Source organism: Falco cherrug, chromosome 13, assembly GCF_023634085.1.
Source record: "Falco cherrug isolate bFalChe1 chromosome 13, bFalChe1.pri, whole genome shotgun sequence".
In the NCBI taxonomy this organism is placed as follows: Eukaryota; Metazoa; Chordata; class Aves; order Falconiformes; family Falconidae; genus Falco; species Falco cherrug.
The window spans coordinates 27,539,565-27,563,450 of NC_073709.1; the positions used below are offsets into that span (position 1 = coordinate 27,539,565).

Sequence of the window (23,886 nt, forward strand, 5' to 3'; positions counted from 1 at the left end):
TACTAACATCTCCTCTTACAGACTTAGAAAAGTTAATGCTCCGTGTGTGTTAATTTCTTTGTTTGCTTTTATTACGTATTCTATCATCTAGCCAAAAGGCAGGCTTTTTGGAAGCGTAAAGACCTGTGATGATTTAGGTGTTTGCTTGTTGTCTCTACAGAAATGCGGTTTTTCGGAACTGTATTTGTGGCAAAGGCAAAGGAAAACAAAACAGGAATTTTGTCTGCATGATGGACCACCTTATGCCAATGGAGACCCTCACGTTGGCCATGCATTAAATAAAGTAAATGTTTGCTTGTTCATACTCTTTACTAGTAGTTTTGAAGTAGTAAACGCTTCCTATAATGTCCTGTGTGTTCTCTATTCCCACTTAAACCAAGAACACTTTAAAGCATTCGGTATTTTGGTAGATGGCGCTTTTAAAAAGCAAATACTGTGGCTGTGTAGATACCATGCTTTGACATAAACACCATATAGTAGTATGTGGTACCTGTATGCTGAGTGTTAATTTATGAGGCAGAATGTTTCCGCAAAAAGAGAGTGTCTGTTTAGAGAAAGCCCAGCCTGTGATTCGTTCCCAAGCAATATTAAATGCTCAGATTATTTGTGTTTTGAATGTATCACACATACACATATAGGTGAATGTATATTTCTATGTGTGTATATGTAATGTTACTGCAATGCATGTTTGAGCTGTGCCTTGCTATTCTTTTTTCCTTTGAGTATTTTGTAAATTTATTCTATTCCATTTATTTTTATTTTATCTGGGTATTCTCAATGGAATCGCAATGGCTAAATGCTGATGACTTTTAAAATACAAATTTCAGCTTTAAAATATTACTCTTAAATATATTTGGACATGTTTAGATAGTCCTGAGAATGACAGCATTACATATTCTACAAGGTGGGAAAGACTAAAATGCATGACCACATTTTAGACCACAGCTTCTTGCAGTACTAGTGCCAAAGCCTGGACTGCAGTAATAGGCACTAGGCCAGCGCTGTAGATCCAGGTCAACGTTTTAAAAATGAGAGTGAGTAGGATTTGTTCACTTTAAGTCTTGCAAGTTTATAAACTATAGATTTCGGTTATACTGAACGTGAATGCCTTTGATCAGAGGTCCTCTGAGGTTCTGTCAAAGTACAAAATGATGCACAAGAAAAATCACAAGTGCATAATCTTAAATATAAACAAATCATGCAGCATTTTATATTTGCTTGGATCATAATTAATAATGAAGCTATTCCACATGGGGGAGCTGAAGTGATAACAGACTCTTGTGTCTTTTCAGATTTTGAAAGACATCACTAATCGTTTCTACATGATGAGAGGTTATAAAGTACATTACGTGCCAGGATGGGATTGTCATGGATTGCCAATTGAGTTGAAGGCATTGTCAGAAGTCAAAGGAGCTGAAAATCTTTCACCAATGGAAATTCGACGGAAAGGTAAACTACTGTTCGCGATAGCTTTATAGAAAAAGTAGGCCTAAGTATGTGTACATCCTACTCCTCTTTTGTAGATCGAGTGCAATGAATCTTATGAAAGGAGATAATGCAACATGGGCTTGATTTTTTTTTACTGCAATGGACATACATAGCACTGACAATGGGTTTAAAAAACAAAGGCAGGGCAGAGGATTTGGATTTCTGCTTTGCTTAACTGTGTAGTGGCATGAAACTGATGCTTATCAGATTGACATCCTCTGGTTTTTAAAGACTGAATTTGGTTAGGAGCTAAAAAGATGCATGTAAAAATAAAGCGTCAGGACAGCTTGGCTTAGTGTTATAAGTAGGAATGTGTTTGTGCACTGTGTTTTTAGCAATACCGCAAAACTATAGGGATGATCCTTTCAGAGGAAGTTAGTCTGCATTATATGGATACTGTTTTGAATAAATAGTTTCAAATATTTTATGTATTGGAAGACATCAACGTTAAGCTGCAAAGCTATTTGTAGCGAGCAATTTAAACTGCTTTAGCTTGAAATTGCAACAATGAAATGGGCTAACTTATTTTCAGACGCATGTTGTTTTGACAGGGTTGGATCAGCATCAGCAGTAGTAGTTAATTTTCACTTTTTTATTTTATGTTATTTGAGAAATTGTTCTTCGTATGTTCAATACTTACTTTTTCCCCTCTTCCTTAAAAAGAAAGTTTCTATTCTAGAGATATCTGTGCTTTATGCCCCTGTATTAGTCAAAAAGTGCCACTGCTGGATCTTTTTACTCTTGCAGTCACTTTATGTAACTGCTTCTCTGAAATGCATATTTTTTTTTGAGCTATAATAATCTATTTAATACACATCGATAATTAGTGCATAGTTCAAATAAGTTCAGCTCAGGTTTTTGTAAAAAAATGTCAGTAGCATATTTCAAATGGTATTATATTGATCTTAGTGACCTAAACCATGAGCTTAATGGAACTATTCCCTTCAGCCAGAGAATTTGCAGAAAGAGCAATTGAGAAGCAGAAATCCGCTTTCATTCGTTGGGGCATAATGGCAGATTGGGCTAACTGCTACCGTACGTTTGATCCAAAGTATGAAGCAAACCAACTGAGAGTCTTCTATAAAATGTATGATAAGGTATGTTGAACCTTCCTTGAAGTTTGTGTTGATTTGTCATGAGTTTTGATTCTCCTAACTTTCTTTTTTCCCTCCCTGTCCTCTTCAGGGTTTCATTTATCAGGACTATAAACCTGTGTTCTGGTCCCCTTCAGCAAAGTAAGAATCAAGTTACTGTTTTGTCTTCAAAATTTTAGCGAGAATATCAACAGCTTTGCATGTTCGAGTGTGCTAACTTCTGTTTGGTATCTACCCAGGACAGCGCTGGCTGAAGCAGAGCTTGAATACAACGAGCAGCATGTCAGTCGTTCTGTCTATATGAAATTTCCCCTCTTAAAGTCACCGCCTAAGCTGACTTCTGTGATAGGTATGGCTTCTGTTTAGATTTTAAGACTGATAATTTCTATTTTTGTTACAATTGTAAGTAATGTACTTCTAATTTACATCTATAGATGGATCATCCCCTGCTAGTGCACTAGTCTGGACCACGCAACCTTGGACTGTGCCAGCCAATCAAGCAGTTTGTTACATGCCAGATTCAGCGTATGTGTCTTTAACTTTGTTCAGTGATCTGCATCAGTCCTTATCAATATTTATCAGCGAAGTTAAAATGTTCTGGACTATCATTACATTTTATTTAAGGCATCTTTTTTGTGTTTGGGGTTTTTTTTCTTCTTAAGTGACACAATCGTAAGCTTTGTTCTGTATCTCTATTAATATATTAATTATTGGTTTCAGGTTTATTTTTTTTAAGTTCTTTCTGATTTATGTTATCTTGAAATTCTTTTGAGGTTTATGAGTGATTTGGACATGTAGATCTTTAAACGTATTTTGGTGTCTTCTAGAGAGCATTTAAACAATTTATAGCTTTATAGTGCTCGTAATTACTTAGTATCACAAATAGATATTTTCATCGCAGATATTCAATTGTGAAATGTACAACTACTGGTGAACACTTCATTCTAGCTGCAGATAGAGTTGAATCTACGGCTGCCATTTTGGACATGCAGTTTGAGGTTATGTCAACGTGTAAAGGTAGGTTTTGATGTTGTTAGTCTTAAATTACTTAGAAATCTGCTTGTACGTGTCTGAAAACTGCTTCAGATTTGATGTCTTACTATGTTTGGTTTTGTTTTGAGAACACATTTCACTAAAGTAATACAAAGAGGAGTAGTGTTCTATCAGGTTTACTGTTGGTGTATTGTAGCTCAAATTTTTGTAGCACAGATTTCCAAGTACCTTTTAAAATCTGGATTCACAGTTGGAAAACTTAAGCATGGAGTGGAAGTCTGTTCAGTATCAAGATTTAATTACACTGAATGCATTTTGTCTTTCTCATCCATGGCTGATGAGAACAAAGGGCTAATTACAAGTATGCTTGCTGACTGCCTGATGGCCAAATTCTACAAAAACCATTGACGTTTCCTGGTGTAGCAGAATCGGTAGCACTATCGGCTGTTGTTGTCATGTTATGTTACTTTTCACGGTTTTCATTGTTAAGGGGTATCTCAAGCCTTCACCATAACCAGGAAGACTATTGAGGTATCGTAGGTGACTGTTGTCTGTACAGACAAACTGAAGCAGTTAAGTTTGTATCCTGACAAACTGCATAGTGATATTTCTTAATAGACAGACTTCTGAACCAGTGTCATGAATTGGTATTTGATGTGTCGTTTGTGAACTTCATTCATTTGCCTTTATCAGTGATTCAGTGCTGGAAATATGCATATCTAAAGGAGGTGAGAAGTCTGTTTCTATTATTTTGTCTTTTTAGGTTGTTTTCATGTCTTTCAATGCCTTCTTTTTCAGAGGGAAAAAAAAATTCTGTTTCTCTGCTTAATAATCCTGGCTTTACCTAATGACAAAATTACCTGGAGGTGTTCTTCTCACAGGTTCCACCTTCTTGAATCACATGATTTTCAGATAACATACAACAGTAGGACCTTCTTGAAAAAGAGGAAGTTCTAATATTAAATTTCTTTTACTCTCTTCCCATATATTCAGTAATTAGTTGTATTTGTTACCTTTCTGTATTTGTGTACCTAACTGGCTGACAGCAGTTCCTAAACATCTTCCTTCTAGGAAGAAAGCATTCAGTGAAGACGATGTCTTTACTACTAAGATTTCTTCAGTAGTGTGGTTTTTTTTTTAACCCTAAATCATCACCAGCTTCATTTGTGCTGTACTCTCTTTATTTTTATGTAATTTAAAGGATTTAAATCAATTGTTCATGATAATATCAGTACTTAGTGGCAGAACTAGAAACAGATCCCACATTCAAGGGTTTTAGCCCTCTAAATCATTATTGTGATCTGTTTCCAGAACACCGAGGCAGTGGTCCCCAAGGAATGGGTGTATGTGAAGTGTCTGTATATGGAATACCATTGTCTAAGGTAGAAGAAAAGCTTTTACTTCAAATGAAGAAAAACTGTGCAAGATGATAATGCAGAGAATTTGAAAGCATTTGGACAGGGACCCACAAACAAAATATAGTAGTAGTACATCTGAATAGTATCCTGTGCGTGCACTTGCTGAGCAATTGTTCCATTTCTGCTCTCTGATAAAAAAAGCAGAATGCATGAATTGTGGTTTTCTTTTGGCTTTTTTTTTCCACCCCCAGGTGCAGATCTGGTAGATGGTTCTTGTGCTCATCCCACAATTCCTGGCAGAGTCTCCCCTCTGTTACCTGCGAATCACGTGACAATGGCAAAAGGAACAGGATTAGTTCACACAGCCCCGGCTCATGGTATGGAAGACTACAGCGTAGCCTCCCACCATCAGCTACCAACGGTACTTTTTTAAGCTGTTGCCCTTGATTTCCTGCAACTGTTTGATCATGTGCTCTTAAAGCGATTGTTGTAATTAGTGCATAAAACTTGAAAAGATTGTGAAGCGTTCACGTGAGTATTACTAATGGTCTGCAGGAATGCAGGACTAACCTTGGAAAAGTCTGCATCAAAATGAAAGGAAATATTTCATCCATCTGCTAATGAAAGTTTACAGGGAAGTGGTAGAACAGAATCAGATTTCTCTTCTCTCTCTGTTTTTGTTTAATTTTAAAGGCTAGTACAGACAACAGTTCTCAGACTCAAAATTTGTTTTTAAAGCTGCATCTTGCAGACCAGTAAATCACCAGTTATGTAGGTCATTATTACTAGTCTTCTTCAGTAAAGTTTGTTTTAAATACAGTTCAGTTATGCAGACCAGTTTGGGTTTGATGGAGGCGAAGATGCATCTTTTATCTTTTACCTTTTTAAAGAGGTTAAGCTTGATGTTCTAAAACCTGATTATACTCTATTTCTGGTTGGGGTTTTTTGGGGGTAGAATTTTTTTGGAGGGGGTTTGTTTGTTTGATTTGGTTTTCACTGTTAATTTGAGAAGCCATTTAAATACTAACCAGTGACTTGATGTAAGGCAGTTGTGGTATATCTGCAAATGTAACGGTGCTCCCTTCTTCTGATACGTAAAATTCACTTGCTTGGTAGATTACTGAATTGCAATTCACTAAATCTGAAGTGTACTTAGATATAACATACTTTGGTATTCAACAAAAAAGTAGTTACTCAGCGGAGTACTTAACTCATTTTTGAACACAAAAAAGGTGATCAATTGCCACATGGTGTTTTATTGACATGATTAACGTATTTATTTTTAGGATTGCCTTGTAGATGAAGGTGGGTTTTTTACGGAAGCTGCAGGTCCTGAACTTCAAAACAAGAATGTCCTTGAAGAAGGGAATGAAGCTGGTGAGTATTTGATGCTGAGCTATTTGTTACTTTATCGGTTACATTCCTGCAGTTATATTTTGAGGGTTTGTATAAACTGAACCCATTTTGAATATGGATGAGGCACAACCACTTCTTATTATATGTTGATCATTTATAGGAATGAATTGAGGTCAACAGTAGCAGTATGTTCAAATTCGATTTTAATCCTGCCTTATGTTTTCTCTTAGTCATTCAGATGCTTCAGGCAGCTGGGAGTTTGTTAAAAGAAGAGAAATATGTGCACAGTTACCCATATGACTGGAGGACTAAAAAACCAATGATTATTCGTGCCAGCAAACAGTGGTTTGTAAACACAGCAAGTGTCAAGGCTACAGCACAGGTATATAATTTTGCTTTGTTAAGAGACATTTAAAGACAGCTGATGCCATTTAGAATCAGCAAAGCAACTGTGCTATAGCTCACTCCAGAATATGTTATTCTCTAGGGTTTAGAAACAGTAGTTGAGAAGCGTTAATCATTTGTGGAAGTGGTGGATGTTATTTTTTTTAAATAATGATATAATGCAGAACAAATGCACTGACTGATAGATTTGTTCAGTGTATTTACAGGAGATGTATAAGTTTCTTAGAGGTTTTCCCAAAAAAAAATTTAAAAAATAAGTTTCAGGTAATTATATCAGAAGACACAATTTTATTACAATGAAAATTGCCTTTGTTGTGGTAGCCTTGCATTGTCAGACATTTTTGTTTGCTCCTCTGTTAATTTTGCCACAGTCCTGTTTTAAATAACTGTAAAACATATTTTTTTTAATATACAGTGCTCTTTGAAATAATGTACATTCACACAGAAAACTCAGACCAGCACCTTAGGCTGTCTTGGGTAACAGTGATTTCATTCTAATTAGGGCATGAGGTGTTTATTCCGTATTCATCTGTATCTAGAATGAAGGAAAATACGGTGTTACTCATCAGGGTTGGCAGTGAGTGGTACCCCAGACTCCGTAATACAGGCAGTATGTATCAAGGTGGGGTTTCAAAGCAGACAAGAGCACAAGGCACATTGAGCTATTAATCTTCAGCTAGAGACACTAGTGCCATTTCTAACTTGCCTCGGGGTGTGTCTGCTAGAGAATCGGAGCTGGCAAAAAGGTGTTGGTTGCTCTGTGGGGAAAGGTACAGTGTATACAGCGTTCAAAGTGTGTTATTGAAGAGCAAGATGCAGTGAAGTAAACAGAGTAAATGTGACAGTTGCCCAAGAACTGTACTGTAGATTCAGTACTGGGAGTGCAAGGGTAGACGCATACCTTTTTTTACTTGGTAGCACAGACAGTGTGTGTCTGAATGCTGAAGCATGTTCAACAATTCACTATCTACTTTACAGGAAGTGCTGAAAAAAGTGAAAGTTATTCCTACGTCTGCAGTGAACAGAATGCTCGAAATGCTGGACAGAAGGACATTTTGGTGTATATCACGGCAAAGATGTTGGGGTGTCCCGATTCCTGTTTTTTATCAGAAGAACACAGGAGAATGCTTGATAAACAGGTATTTGTCTAGCTTTTTTGTACTGAAAAACGAAAGAATGAGCACTGTTTGTTGTACCACAATATTATAAGACTTCTAACTCTTTAAGTACAAATATGTACTTTTACTTGTAGCTGTTTATCCACAGAACTAATTCAGCTATAAATTAGAACAAGCGAAAACTCATTGCTGAAGGTGGCTTGTACATAAGCAATAGGAGTCAATTTACTTAGATATTTAAGTTACCTGAAAAGTCCCCTTGATAGTAATTGCTGCTTTCAGCCCTCATCTTCAAGTTAAGTGAGCTGGCAGTTATCACTGGCCTTTCTATTTAAGCAAGAAGTAAGATGCAGGTTGTAGTTAGAATAGAATGCAACTGTAATTGTAGCACTGTCAATTGAACAATACAGATATTTTGTTAAAATAGATTTTGGCAATTGAGTAGGGACAATGAGATATCTGAAGTGGAATAACCAAATCGGTTGCAGAATAAATAACTGCACCTCGTTTCAGAATAAAATTAGAGCCTCGATAAATGCGAGTGACTGGCCTTTAGCTATATGATTTGGTACGTCTAAAGCTTCAGATGCTGGCCTTATTCTGCCATCTTTTTGGTTAATAGTATCCAGATATTGCAAACAATGCATTTCAGGAATTCCAGACAATGCAATGCTGAGAAAATCCAAGCTATGCTTTAAAACAAGAAAACTCAACCAAATACGATGCTATTCTGTCATTTTAAGGAGTAATAGGGGAACAGATGTTTTGACTTGTGAATATCCTCTAAGGAATGATTTTATAGAAATAGTATTGTGCAGTTCCACATTAATTGTTTATTTCCATAATTGTTTTCTGTCTTGAGAGATGCTAGTGTAATTCCATTTTACACACCTTTAACCTTACAGTCGTTTGTGCAGATTCATTATGGATGATAAGATTGCATAGCTGGAGATGAACTGTAGTGTTGCAGAACTGTTTTTACTCTGGGGTTGAATAAACACACCTCAGAGAGTCCAGCACGTTTTCCAGCCGCTGGGCTGAGCGCAGAAGCATAGTAGTAGGTGAGGCTTAGGGTGTGGGGAGCAGGGAATGGACTTTAAGCAGTTAGCCCTTAGCTTCACCTAGTACGACTGGGTGTGTAGGTGCACAGATACGTACTTTGACTCTCTTGCAGCAGGCAATACCTGTGAGAAAAAAGCACAATAACTGTAGTCGTTTATAGTACCTGAATAATGCTGACACACATCAGGAAATAAATGGATGGAGGCTCTGTGGGGTGTAAAATCATTTTACGGCAAAAATTGTTACTGTATTAAAAAGTAAGTGTGTGTTCACATAAAAAATAGAGTTTCTGGGGAATACTTGTTCTAGGCTTATCTAAAGAGTAGGCTTGACTGTATTACTTGTGCTTGCTTAAGATTGGTAAATATGTGGTTTAGCAGCAAAATAAGCGTGTAGTGAAAAACAGTTCAGCAGTTGGTAGTTAAATGTGAAAGGCACCATGAAGCAATAGCTCCTTCAGAACATCGAGGAGCTGACCCAGTTGGTACAGAAAGCGTTGGAAAGGAGGGCTGCATGCAAATTCCTTTAGGTTGTAGTGAAATTACCTTGAAAGCCAGTGAGCTGTATTAAAAAGCATGTCTTTTGTAAGCGCTTGAGTTGTGTGAGATTATTGCTGGGGTTGTACCTTATGTGGCAATCAGGGCATTTTAGTGTGATAAACTGCAACAGTTTAACAACTCGAACTTTGTGTGTAGGTGTTGCCCTAGCAGTCACGGGGGCAGGTGAAGGAACAAAGAGGCAGTATGGCATGTCTGGTTAGGAATGATCTGGGGGGAAAAGAGAGACACTTGGCGTGGGTGAAAAAAGAGACCTGTCCAATATGCTTGAAAAGTAGATTTATTTCATTTGACTGACAGCTTTTGATGCTTATTTGTAGTCGGTACTCTTTACTTCTAACATTGTACAGTAGAGGTGCAATTTTCAAAGAAAAATGTAAAACACTCATTTATAAGTATTTAAAGTTAGCTTAGCAGGCTTCAGTAACCAGAGTAGGAAAAGTGCACAGAATATTGGCCTATAGAAATGACAGGCAAATTTAGAAAGCAGTCTGTCAATTCATAGGTCATTTTCCTGGACACCAGTTCTTACTGAAATAAACAGCTAAGCCGAAGTGTTTTGTTATTGTTTGCATTATCATTTTGTGATATCTGAAATTTGTGATAGCTGAAAATCATATCGCAGTGGGTTGCTGACTTACTTCTAATGCTGAAGAAGTTACATATTCAGATTGTGTGAATAATTAACAGCATTAAAACAACAGTAAAGAACTTACATTTCAAAACAAAAGCTGTTTTCTTATCTTGAATGCTGGATAAATGTGCTTCCCGTAGCAGCCGTCTGGAGTTTTTGAGTGGCTATCAAAAGTAACAGCATCTCCACTGGAAGTCAGTGTAGTCCACATGGAGTTGCTGTTACATATGAGAGCACCAATGGTTGGTCTTTAGTGATCCTGTTTGTCTCACCTGTAAACATATTTTTAAGAAGAAAAATAAATCCCTAAAATAAACTGCTGTGTTTCCCTCTGAGTTTCCCCTGAATTTGTCATGTGAAAGGTTGCAGAAGGCTTCTCTTTCAAGATGCAACTGCTCGTCTCTTAACGGAGTATTTTTCCCACACCATCAATCCTGTCTTTCTAACGTGAAAGCGAAGAGCTAGATTGTAATCTTGTGTGCAACAAGTTTGGTGCAAGATCTCCGTCAGTCTTCCTGTTCGCTGTTGTGGCCCCCATAGCCCTAAAAGACATTTGATTGTATGACACTGTTGGCCATAGTTATAAATGTAATATGCTACTGATGATTAAATTCTTTATGCAGAGTATATCACATTATATTGCAATCAGGAATTAAAAAAATATAAAATAAGAAAACCCTATATGAGAGAGAGAGGAGAGAATGTTTTTTCATTATTGCCATTTTCATTAAGAAAACAGAGGTAAGACTCTGTGCGATTTTTCTGCACAGCTGGAGAAAACCAGACTTTAAATAGAAAACATGCACAAATAAACACTGATACTGTTTGTCAGCTTTCAAAATTTAAGAGATTTAAAGAGAATATTTAAATTCCCTAAGTCATGGAAGAGAGAAAGAGCTCCAGAAGTAAAATGAGAGATTTGTATTTCCAGTAGTAGCTCAGACCAAGGAATAAATGTGAGATACATAGTTTAATTTGGCTTAAATAACTCATGCAATAACTTCTTTACAAATTCGCGGTTCAGATATTGGTGATAACGAGTACTTTTGCTAAGGTTATTGTAATGCCTGAGAACTTTTGTCCTCTTCTCTGTGACTTTGATTAACAAGTAACTTCAATTTCTGACAAAGAAAACCCCAAACTTTTTGAACTAAATCTACCCTGTGCTCTAATATGTTTTTTAAAATATTAAGACATTTCAGTGACTTACAAGCAATAGGAGCTTACCGTAACAGAAATACTTACTGCTGCACTATCGACAGTCACATAAAAAAAGAAGGTGACTTGCCCACTTCCCTGTTGTTCGAAAAGAGGTCGAGAGAACATCAGGCACTGTATTCTTCTCCTCCGGACTAGATCTTAGTGCTGCCTAATTTCTGTTAACACATTAAATAAGTGTTCAGCATAATCAATATCAGACTTCAGAGTGATTGGCTGGTGTCGTGGTAGCGTGAATTGCCGTAGGGGTGTCAGTGTTAAAACGTAACAAGTGACACGTAATGCAAGTTCTTCTAGATAGTGTATGAATACAGGGCAAAGTTTTACAATGGTGTTTATTGCTAAGTCGGTGAATTATCATGCTCACGTTGAAGCTTGCAGATTATAAAGTGATGAGTAGCTATTTGAGAAAGGTGGTTTTCACTTGTACCTTACATAAAGGTACTTGGCAAAAATCTTCCTCATTACAATACAGATGCAGGCTTTTCTCTCTCTTGTGGTAATAGTTAATCATAAGGATCCTAGGAAAAGGTCAGAGGAACGGGGCGAGGGGAAGTTTTGTTTGTTTGTCTTGGGGTTTTCAAACTACAGGACGAAAAAGTATTTGTTGAAATGGTATCCTGGAAATCTTTGGTCTTAACTGTCTCCTCTTATAAAACACTTGCCTGTTAATGTTAGTCTGTAGGGAAACTGAATAAAATAATAATAATAACCCCTTAGATGGCTAAAAATTTTTTCCCCACTTGATTTCAAACTGTGATAGAATTTTGAGTATATTGTTCGATACAATGTTGACTTCACAGTCACCGACTCCTTATTTCTTCTGAGTGATTGATAACACAAATCTGACCTTTTCAGCTGTCTGAAAACCTTTACCTGTAGCATAATCGTATCTATTAGTTCATGTGTCATGAAAATGTGTCTTCAAAATCATGTAAGCCTTTGCGTTGCATAACGCTGGCTAAAAGGTTAGTCCGTAGTAGGTTTTGTAGTAACGGTGTATCTGCAATGGTAGACAACTCTTGTGTGGCGTTGGCAATACTTACTGTAAATGAAGGCAGTCGTTTTCTGATGGTTTCCCAAGGGAGACTGATAGCAAGTTTTTATTTCCTCCTTCTCCCTCTCCCCATCTCCAGTGGAAAGGAGAACAGTTCATCTTCGCTGCAGGTAATACAGTTTGCACTAACAAGATGTTTCAGGTTCCATCCCCGTTGTTAATTTCTCCAAATATTTGTGTGATAGGTCTGGCCCTTCAGGCTGTATCTCGTTTACTTCAAGCATAGAGTATCTGACAAACTGAGATTTCTGCTGCAATCAAACTGAATCCAGACAGTTGCTGGAAAACGTTGTTAAGAGTATACTCCTACATGTGTCCAAGGTAGCTGTTAGTTCTGGTCTGTAGCTGGATTTGTCACCTCTTAAAAATCCCTACTGATGTTGATATCATCAAATACCTGTTGAATGCTTGAAAAATATATGGGTTGAAAATGAATTCATCACTAGAGTTTATGTCCCTCTACTGAAATGTATTTGCAATATGGAAAAGTTATGTGGATGACAACTTTAGTTCCCGTTTATGTTTTCTGCTTGCTTTGCAGGGCATGCTGGTAGCTTTTTCTCTACTAGTTACGGGTGTGATTCTTGATTAGAAAAATTTTCTGGCTCTAATTTGATGGCAGAGCCCCGAGCACTGAATAACTTCTTCCATGAATCACTCAACATGCAGTAACATCTGATGTAGTAATAAGCACATCTGAGGGTAAATACTCCTCTATTTAATTTAGCTACCCTGTCTTCTGCTGGTGACTTCCATGGGTAAGACTTGGCCAGTAACAGGAAGACATTGAACTGTGGAAAGAGCCCTTGAAATACGCACTTGAAGACAACTAGTTATCCATAATTGTCTTTAAAAATACACTGATAGTGTATTTGAGAAGAATCAAGGATGGAGCCTTCTGTTGGCAAGGAGTGAAAAATGATGTTTTGCATTGCTTTTTCTAAAATGTTCCCAGGTGCTACGGTCTGGGTCATCATTGAAGGTCTGGGTGTAAAGCCAGCCTCTTCAGTGGAAGGTCCTGAACATGCAAGAGAGACAAATTCCGTGGAATAGTTGAGTCTGACTGGCACAAACGCACTTCTTCTTGGCCTGTTGGATTATTTTTTTTTTTCCTGGCAGCTTTCTGAATTTGAAGGTTTAGCCTGAGGGAGGCAAGGCGTAAGGGTTATTCAGCAGTTATCTATCAGGACTGGAGTTGTTGTTTGCTTTTGTCTTGGAGAAGTAACATTTCACAGCTGGAAATACAGGCAAATAGGCCTCTGTACAAATATTTCTGAAAGGAAAAGATACCATTCAGAACCAGGGCTCCTAAATGTTGTTTTACCAAGATAAATGTTTGCAGATATATTAAAAAGCCATAAATTGTGTCCTATCATAATTAAACTAGAAGGTGAACGATACCCGTTCTCATCTGAAAGGGTCAGAATGGCGGGGGTATGCTGGCTGGCTGTCGCTTTGTGAGTGTTATTGGTTAGTGGGTTTTCTCTCCAGAAAACATTCTGGCGTGTTCTACAGGAATTTACTTTGAAAAGTAAATTGATTAATTTGTGATTGATTGAGTAATCCAAAACTGTTGGTCTATCATTGCAATGTTATTCCTACAATTACAAGCAAAACTGCATGTATTTTTGCTGTTGCACCTCATGTCATGCAATTAAATAATAATTTGTTCTTCATCTTCTTGGAGTACGTGGAGTTTTATGCTTCAACTCTGTGTGTAAGAGTCCGCTAAATGTTGTAGTGATGTAGCTCAACTTACTAGCAGCGCAGAAAAAATACTGTGCTGAAGTCCAGATGCAAAACTCAGTGATGATACTAAAGAAGTTAGATCATCTGCCTTTTGTGGTTTCAAGAAAAATATGTTAGATCGCTGGTTTACTTTTTCCCCTTTTGCAATACCGTATCAAGAAGTTAGTTAATTAGTTAAGTCTTCATTTCTCAAGTTAAAAACAAATCTCTGGTGGCTTGGGTAACGTAGTGGTTTTAGTTTGAAGTTGGCAGTTCACGATGATCTGCTGTACTCCCTGAATACAGCAGATGCCTTAAAAATCACCTCTTTAGTCAGTGCTCTGTGAGTCAGACTTGTGGGGTTTGTTTCGGTTTTTAAGCTATCTTAATTTATGTCTAGGCTTGGCATTAAATGAGAGAAAAAAATCAATTCCCCATAGCCTTACCTACTGGGGACCATGATTGAATTTGTCACAAATAGTGCACAGAACTGCATGCCTTGTGCTTGCATTATCTCTTCACATCAGAAAAAGCGCTTAGTTTTTGGGGGGTTTATTTTTCTTATTTCTGTAGTATCTGTTTATTTCAGTACCTTTGTCCTGGCTGGCACTATACCATATGAACTCGTATATTGCCTTCAGACTGCATGTGGAATGATCATTCCTCTACTGGGCACATAAGTTTCAGTTTCCCACATTATTGGAATTAATATATTTATATATGTGTTTCTTGCCATTTAAAAAATAAATTGCTAAAAAGGGGAATCCAGGCAACCAGAAGTCTAATGTATATGCCTGTTACTCAAAATTCTGCAGTTTACTAACTGCATTTCCACGTGAGTTCTCAAAGTCTCTACCCAGTGGAGAAAAGAAGCCTGTTGTCAAAGAGAGCAAATATTTAGGGAGGGCAATAGTTGTTTAGTTTCTTTAAATTCAAGGTCAAGAAATAGCAAGTGCAGTAGATTTTAGGTTTTAAGCTGCGGGCATCTTTTCTGAGTGCCCAGTTCCTGAGTTTTTGCAGAAAAAAGCTGCGTTGGATACATGCGGGTTTCTATATGTCCAGTTTTTGCACAACCTTACCCATCTTGGAAGACCAAAGTAGGAAGTCTTAATACAGGCAGAAAGCTCTGTGGAGTCATGTCTGGATTAGAAGCTGGAAAATCACAGGTTTAAATAGCTTTATCTCTTTATCAGTATATCTCACCGCTTTGGATCAGGGATACTTGTAGAAAGGTATGATTAACTCATCAATTCATAAATGTCTTTTTTCCTTCTAACCCAGTGACACTATCACAGATGTCATCAAAATAGTGGAGCAGCAAGGAACAGATGCATGGTGGACCCTCCCTATCGAACAACTACTATCAAAAGAAGCTGTAGCAAAGGTAATTTTGTGACGCTAATTGAATTGAAGGTAATTTCAAATACAGAAGGCGCTCAAGACAGTTCAGCCATGGGGAATAATATAAAACTTTCATCTGCTCCCATGATCCTTCTGAATCTTGTACCTTCGTGAGAAGGTGTCCTGTGAAAAGACTATTCAGCAAGTGAAATCTGAGCGTGGCAGAATACACACAATCAGATTTTCTCACAGGCAGAGAACTCCATCCTCCTCCTTTTAGTTCAGGAGGAAAGTGGCATCCTAATAAACCAAATTATGAGGCCAAATATATATCAACTGTTTAAATATCATTAAAATAGATTAGAAATTTTATTTAGTTTTTCCTAACTTTTTATTGTTCCTTTAACAATTGTGTTCTTAAGCTAGCACACAAACTGTAGTGTTACTCTGCCATCTCCATTTTTTTGGTAATTTTTCCTTGTTCTGTTTTGGGTTTTCATCAGTAATTATCTGAAAACTGTTGTGAAAAATTGATACAAAATAATCTGGATCACTCACAAAATTGGTAGCAGAGCCCGTACAAAACTGGTCCAAAAACCAAATCTTCATTTCTAGTTTTGACAAGCATTACAGAGTATTCTGTTTGCGTTATTTAATAATTGTTCTCCTGTAGGCTGGTGGTCATGATGTTTTGGATTACGTCAAGGGACAGGATGTCCTAGACATCTGGTTTGACAGTGGAACTTCCTGGGCTCATGTTTTGGAAGGTACAGAATTAATATGTTGATCTTTCTTTTAAAATACTTGGAAAACAAAATATAATTGTTTTGCACGATGGTGTTAGTATCAGCAAAACTGAACTAGGTTATGCCAACAGCAAACCTGTTACGGCTTCTGGTGTAGCTGCTCTTGCTTGTAAAGATAAGGACTAAATGTTGGCAAATGCATTTTCAGCATAGTTGAGGTTGAGATTTTTCTAATATTCCGTTCTGACTGATTCTGCCATGTGGTATACCATATATCTTCTAATCAGAGCATGTTTGTTTTAAGTTTCGCGACACAAATGGCCAAGGTACTTTGCTGCTAGCTAGTAACTCTTAAATTATTTTCAGTTAACAAATTTCACTTTTTGCTTGTGCGTGCTATTTGAAGCAGAACAAAACTGAGATCATTTGTTGAATCTAAGTGAGTTTTATAATTATAACAGCATAGGTGTACTTTTTTCACTTCTCATTACTTTCAGTAACTAAAGCAGTATATTGTGGCTTAAAATATTTATGCTTGCTATATGCTATATAAAGATCCTACTGCCAGTAGTTTCTAGTCAGCAGATCTATAAAAATATGTGAAATATACACTGTTTGCCTGGAGGGTAGTCTGAAGTTGGGAGTCCTTTCTAAAGGAGGAGTCTGGTCCTTTACATCAAGTCTGTTGGACTTTAATCCCTCAGTACACAATTGCATGATAACAATCTTGTTGAATTATAAAACACGTTACTACCAGAGGTTTTATTTCTTAGCAACGTGTTCAGGCAACAGTACCATCAGCAAACATGTATTTTTAAATATATTTTACATATATTAAGGTTCAAACTTTTCAAAATGTTCCTGGTTTGGTTTTGAAAGGTAAAACAAAGTAGTGGTATTTTATGCACAGTTACATATTTGCGTGCTTTAAGGGCTTAACACTTCAGTATGCGAAAACTACCTCTAATCCTGTGTAGAGAAAGGCATCCTGTTTTATAAGGAACAGCAGAATCTATACTCTTGATTCACTGTTCATTTATGTAAGGCTCCCGTATGGATTCTGTAATGTCTAATAAACGTTGGGTCTTTCACAGTACAGACTTCTTCTTTCATGGAACCATTAAAAGTTCCTCTTTACCTAGTCAGCTATTTTCATGAAACTTGCTGGAACTTGGTGTGTGTAAGGCGCCTGCTTTTGCTGTCTGACGTGACTGGAGTGGCCTCACAGGTTCAAAAGCTGGGGGAAGGACTAACAGTGTGACCTCGCAAGCCCCTTTATCTTCAGAAGTGGCACGGAAGTCGCATTACCTTTTTTCCTATGTAATTGAGGCTCCCAGCCACTGCCAGAAGTGGAAGTACAGTCTCAGTGATTCATATAAAATTACTTTTTTAATTTATCTTTTATTGAAAAAATGCACTTTGCAAGAGAAGCTGTTGAATTAGTAGGTTTATATTTCCCAATATGCTCCAGCTTTTCAAACTTTTTGCAGAACTTCTTCCTGCTTCTTTAAAAATAATTGGCAAGGCTTACAAACAAACTGATGGGATTCTTTTCCCAAGTACTTTTGGGGGGAAAACGGATGAAATACACAAATCCAAAATTGCTTAAAGGATGTCATACCAGGAAGAACTTCCCATGGCTCAAACTCATGAAAGCACAGAGGCATATGGAAGCTGGCATGCTCCTGTAAACTGCTGCCTGGTGGGTTTGTGGCAGGAGATCAGCGATAACAGCAGCGGTTCTTGCTTGCCTTCTGATGACAGTGTCGTGCACGGCGGTGGCTATTTCACAGCGTGTGAGTTAAGTCCAGGGCAACTGGAGAGTAGAATAGATGGCTAAAACTGAGAATAATGGTCAATTGTTTCTCTCTACCGTGAACTCGAGCTATGGAAAATTATAAATTAATGATCTGTCTGTTACTAACCAGCAGGAATAAAAGGTGTTGCAGATTTCCCTGCCAGTTCCACTCTCGCAAAAATAAGTTGTTCTCTCCAGTGTCTCTGCACCTTGGGGAGCTTAGGCCTGAGCTCTCACTGGACTTTAGCGAGCTGTGCCCAAGCTTGCTAAATAAGATGCAGCAGCTACAAAATTCACCCCTTTAGCTGATGGCTGCACAGATTGCTTCCAAAAAATATGGCAGGTTGGGAAGGACACAAGGAGGAGGAAGGAGAGAGGGAAATTCTGCCATATGAGTGTTTCGAACAGGTTAAAGGAATTGCCCAGTGACAGCAAGCTCAGTGACCTAAACCCTAGATTGTGTGGATACAGTTGTATTTGTAACGCTTTCCCTGGTGCATTTCCTACCAGAGGCGGGGGATAGTTCTAATGGAAATTACTTAAAAGTTGTTCTTTTTCCATTAAGTTATGGTTGGCTTCCTTTTTCCAGCCTAGGTCTGTCCAAGGTACCACTTCTAGCTAAATGGCAAATTAACCAAACCGTTCTGCATCATCAGGGTGGCAGGTAGGAGAGTGCAACTTACACACTAAGATCTAAAATTTAGCAACCGCAGTCACAAACCCAAAAGTGTACAGTTATAACTAGATTACGTGTAAAATAAAATAAATACCTACCCCACTCGCACCATTGAGAGCAGATCCGCAAGTGCAACGTGCTCTGAAAAACTCACTGTTACTGAAGTTTTCTGGGAATTCTGTTTGCTTGTTTAGTGCTCTGTTTGCCTAACGCTGTTTTCACTGAACAGTTTATTGTTGTGCTCTCTAATCCTGTTTCTTGCTACACGTCTCGGATATTTTTGGAAAGAAGGGTTTCCATATTCTTTTGTGCAATGTTAAAATTTAAGTCTGAATGCTTCATGCATGAATAACGTATGATAATAATACACAGTATTGCTGTGAGGTAGAAGAGTGTTAATACGCTGCCTCCAAAAAGAGGCTGTGGCAATAGCAAAACCTGGTTCAAAAGCACTTGCTAATTTTGAATACACCACGCTGTGGTGCCTCGGACTTTTCTTTCTTGCTTGCTTTGAAGTGCAGTTTGTGTTCAGCCTTTTGAATTTCAGTAGCTGTCTTTGGAGTATCCACTTTAGAGAATTCTGTCTTAAAATTCTCCTACAGGTCTTGATGCTTTCCTTATGGGCAGAGTGCCAGCTGCACTACCACCTTGAGATTATTAGTTTTCAAAATATTTCGTGTAAAAATGCACACGGGACTCTACTGTGGCGTGTTAAGCCATTGGGAAAAGTCACACAGCTTTTTTTACCCATGGTTTTGTATCACAATGATGGTAGTTCTCAACATCATAACATTTTTCCCTATCTTATTGAGTAATATTTAACTGAATGAATGTGATTATTTTACAACTTACCTATCTTTAAGTAGTTAAAATTTTTGTGCTGACTGAGTGACTTGAATTTATCTTAGCTGATTCGTTCCTGGCATTAAAATACAATACGTTTAATCTAAAAGGCAAAGTCTGTGAGATCAAAGATATGGAATCTTGAAATCTAAACCAGAAGGATCATAAATTGTAATTCTCTTTAATGACCTATGTACTGTACCTCGGTGTAAAATAAACAACTGGAAAGTCTCTTCTGGGTTGTCGGACATACTCTTCCAGTTACAAAGAAACTTGCATACTGTTCTAATTAATTTATATATAACCATTGCAACTTTCATGAAACTGTGGTAGGGGAGCTACTTCAAAGGCAGGCTTTGTGTAGGCAAAACCCATGTTTGTATTTTGCAGAGATAAAATGTTCATCAGGCCTCCATTAAGTTTGTAAGCTACATTAGCCAGCCTGCCAGATGTAGTTCCCGTCAGAAAAGACCAATACAGTTTGCTGTTTGTCATCAGTTGTTTGTTTAAATTCTTCTCTCCTGTAAGTTGTAATTACTGCCATTTCCATGAAAAGTTCACTTCTCTAAAAACCAGTGGCTAGTAAACTAGTTGTAAATAACAAATGTGTTGTTACAGATTTTCCACTATTATTTTATTCCTCACCACAAATACTCCTTTTTTTTTTTTGTAATCTTGTTCTTATAAATATTTTTGCAGTCTGTCAACGCAAAGGCTGATCCCTACTTACTCTATTCTTAACCCCCAAACTCTTTGTAGATTTTCTTGAAGAAATAAAGAAATGTGTTTAAAAACCATAACACCCACCCACACGTTTTTCCCGAGCTAGCTGGCACCGTATGGCCTTGACCTTTGTAATGTTGAACTTCCTTTTATTGCAGGATGGATCTAAATATCGAAACTTCCATGAAGTTAAACAAATAAATCCAGTGTGTCAGCAGTAGAAAGAAGCATTGTCTCAGGGGTCCTAGGAAGAGGATAAAAGGAGCTAGTAGATAAGAACTGAGTAGAGAAACTACTTTTGTCTGAATATCTGGAAAATTACGCCACCAGCTCCAAGTCAAAACTGCATTCCTGCCAAAGATGTGTGTAACGTGGCACATGTGTAGACTTTGACTTGCGTGTTCTGCTGTGCTCCATGTTACTCTCTTCCGACTCTGATGGCAACCTGTCGGGGTGTTTTAGGATGAGGAAGGACTTCCTGAGTCAACAAGTCTTGTACCTTTTTTGTACAGTGGCTGAATGCCACCAGCAAAGGGATTAAAACTTTGCTGCCCTCTTTCAATCCTGTGGGAAAGCTGGGTTTGCTCTTCTGTTTGCAATATGCAATCAGTTAATACCCAGACTATGTGCCTTGTAGCCCACTATCTTTTTTTCTGATGCCAGCAGTACTGATTAGCTCCAGTTGTTCTTCTCTAGCATTCCTCTTTTTTGTGTAGTTATAGGGAGTAATATTTCCACTCAGGCTTCGCCTGGATAAGCTAAACAAGCCAGGCTTTTCCACACCCCTGTCTCCCACAACAGGCTTTCTGATTCCCGTGTTGTCCTAACCCTTATTTTCTGAAATTTTTAATTTTCCTGGAACACCAGTGATCAGAAATACAAGTTCTGTTGCAGGTGAGCTGCGGTCACTGCCAAAGCTTCCTGGTCTCCTCTGAAAATACCTGATGCCTTACACGGGCTAGTCAGGCACGTTACATCTGTGACTTGGATCCTGAGTAATTCCCAACTGGTGAAGTTTCAGGTTGCAGCATAGATTTTTATTAATTCCAAATCATGTGATCTTTTCTTGGGTCCTTCGGTTTCTTTAGGAGTACTTGGGAAGTATTTTGATAACTTCTTATGAAGTGCTCTGAGCATGTTAGCTTCTATTTTCATAATTTATTATTTTGTTTGGGTGAAAGCAAGCGTATACATTTTGGGGTTCAGTGAGTCTTGGATTTAAAAAAAAAATCTGATACTAATGAATCGCTTGTGTCATTTCCGAGTAACTCTACACAATTTCTAAAAGCAACTTACCTACTGGGTTTAGAAAGAGCAGAGTAAGTTTCACTAATCGCTTTCAAAGATTTTCTGTTAAGTGTATTAATTGTTTGAAGATATAGGTTGATACTTAAAACAAAATCTTCTGGTTTTAAAGGTGCAGAGCAAAGAGCAGATACATACCTTGAAGGAAAAGACCAGCTGGGAGGTTGGTTTCAATCCTCTCTATTAACTAGCGTGGCAGCAAGGAAAAAAGCACCATATAAGTAAGTGTGTGAATTGCAAACACATTGCCAGTTTATTTATTAAGTATCAGGCTTTTGATAGTGTGGGCAGCAGTGTGTAAATAAGAGAAATCAAGCAGTTACTAAGTATCTGATTTCAGTATAAAGTTTTTCTCGGATTAGATGGTAATGGATTTATTGCTTCATTTTTTTCCATCATCATTTTAATAGATGTTTTCTTTCTCAGTCACTGAGGTATATCCTATTGTATTATCAGATACAGCTCTGTTCTGTTGCCATCCCTCCCACTCCCGTGATCAAAGGGATTATTATGGGAGGTGCGGTATGAAAATCTCTTAAGATCGTTGACTTGTGAATTGAACGTGAGGTTGTAAGGAATTCAGAATCACTGGGTGCACATCTTGTACCGGAGCTGGGGACGTACCGTGTGTCCCCTGGAAGATGGAAGGGAAGGGAAGGGTAACGTGGCCTGGTTGCAAGGAGGCTGCGCAATCTGGGCAATGTATTGGCTTAAAGAGCAAACGCTACTTCGGTCTTCAATTCATTTGAAATACGTGTGCCCTGGATATCTGCAAACAATCTGTTGCTCGCATAGCAAAATTAAATAAGGAAAATGAAGTTGTATGTACTACTTGGGGCAGTAGTACAGCATACTCATGGTTGGTTCAACTCAACGGATGAAGTCTTAGGCTTATCAAGATAGAGGATTTGTGTATGTTTTGACTTAGGAATACCCTCATTAGAAACCTATTCTTAACATAGATTTTTATTATTTTTTTTTCACTGGGATTTTGTTTTACACTGAAATTTGTTCTTCAGGACTCTGGTAGTTCATGGATTTACTCTTGGTGAGAAAGGGGAGAAGATGTCTAAATCTATTGGCAACGTGGTTGACCCTGATGTAGTTATCAATGGAGGCGAAGTAAGTTGAACTCATGAGATTCTTATAAATCCTAGTTACAGTTTTTCACTGCCAGATTCTGCAGCTGTCTTGTGCCTTGTTTTTCACTAAACATCTATCCTGTTTACAGCAGAACTCTGTAAGGCTTTTGTAAAGACCTCAGCTACACCGCGATTCCATTTGGCTGGAGTGCCAAACACACCCCATGCCTTCGTTCTGTGCTAAGAGAAAAGAAAACACATTATATAGAGGATGTAGAATGGTTCATTTTTGCTTGGGAACACTGCTGAGGGAGCGATGGGGGGGATTTAAAAAAAAATAACCTTTGCTTTCAAACTGACTGAAACTCACAAGCTGGGCCTAGCAGCAGAGCAGTCAGAGTAGTGGCTGCACCCCAGCAGTCTGTCTGCTCTCAGCCTAAGCTGTTTATTGACTCTGGAAACGTCCTTCATTCCCTGGTCATGGAGGTTGCACTGCAGGTGATGCTCTGAATTTTTTTCCCTCCCCAGTCCTGCTGTCACTCTTTCTGAGGCTGTTAAGCAGATATTGCAACTCTCTAGACGAAAGAATCCATCCTTACAAAGACTCGCTTATCTGATTCAATAAACTCACAATAGTTACTATTCTTCCAAAATGGAGAGAAGCCGTTTTCAGGGTTGAAAACAGGGTGGAAAACAGTCTGAAGGGGGTGAAAAAATGTATGTAGTCTTAGATATTAACACTGCTATTTTTATGTTAAGCGTTCGAAGGATTTTATCTCAGTTTACCTGGGTTCTAGCACTGCCTGTACACAGGCTGCTGTGAGTGTATATTGTGGCCCTGGCTTAACAGTAAATCTTGCTAAAATAGGGTGAAGGCCTCCAAATACAGGGGCCTTCTGGGCACACGTAGGGATACGTTTGCAGCACTGACGACACGGAATTGCGCTGCTCGCCATGCTGCAGGACCCCCTGCAGCCCTGCTCATGTGACTTTGTCTCTGCTTAGGATCACACCAAGGATCCCCCATACGGTGCCGATGTTCTTCGCTGGTGGGTGGCAGAATCCAATGTTTTTACGGAGGTTCTGATTGGGCCCGTTGTACTTAATGCTGCAAGAGATGATATCAACAAGGTGAGAGCCCAATATGCTAACACTTGTCATTCTAACGACGGGTCCTCTTTGTGTTTGGTTTTGTGTTGCCTGAGCAGGATTCATTGCAAAGCTCTTCAATCTTTAGACTAAGGAAGGTTTTTCCAAACTCATTTAGGCAGATACTACAGCTTTTTGCATCTGTGGAACAAATA

General features: G+C 38.2%; 1 protein-coding gene across 2 annotated transcripts in view; it reads left to right on the top strand.

The window, feature by feature from the left end:
* Window positions 1-23,886, top strand: part of IARS2 (isoleucyl-tRNA synthetase 2, mitochondrial) — a 38,647-nt gene that overhangs the window by 10,711 nt on the left and 4,050 nt on the right. For both annotated transcript variants that reach the window (XM_055725745.1, XM_055725744.1), the window contains exons 2-17: window positions 161-283; window positions 1,293-1,449; window positions 2,437-2,585; window positions 2,674-2,723; window positions 2,822-2,931; window positions 3,017-3,107; window positions 3,484-3,599; window positions 5,185-5,354; window positions 6,220-6,310; window positions 6,520-6,671; window positions 7,673-7,833; window positions 15,350-15,452; window positions 16,083-16,176; window positions 21,613-21,721; window positions 22,520-22,622; window positions 23,588-23,713. In XM_055725745.1, coding sequence (XP_055581720.1) covers window positions 1,323-1,449; window positions 2,437-2,585; window positions 2,674-2,723; window positions 2,822-2,931; window positions 3,017-3,107; window positions 3,484-3,599; window positions 5,185-5,354; window positions 6,220-6,310; window positions 6,520-6,671; window positions 7,673-7,833; window positions 15,350-15,452; window positions 16,083-16,176; window positions 21,613-21,721; window positions 22,520-22,622; window positions 23,588-23,713 — 1,752 coding nt within the window. In that variant the 5' untranslated portion in view covers window positions 161-283; window positions 1,293-1,322. The remainder of the gene's footprint in view (window positions 1-160; window positions 284-1,292; window positions 1,450-2,436; window positions 2,586-2,673; window positions 2,724-2,821; window positions 2,932-3,016; window positions 3,108-3,483; window positions 3,600-5,184; window positions 5,355-6,219; window positions 6,311-6,519; window positions 6,672-7,672; window positions 7,834-15,349; window positions 15,453-16,082; window positions 16,177-21,612; window positions 21,722-22,519; window positions 22,623-23,587; window positions 23,714-23,886) is intronic.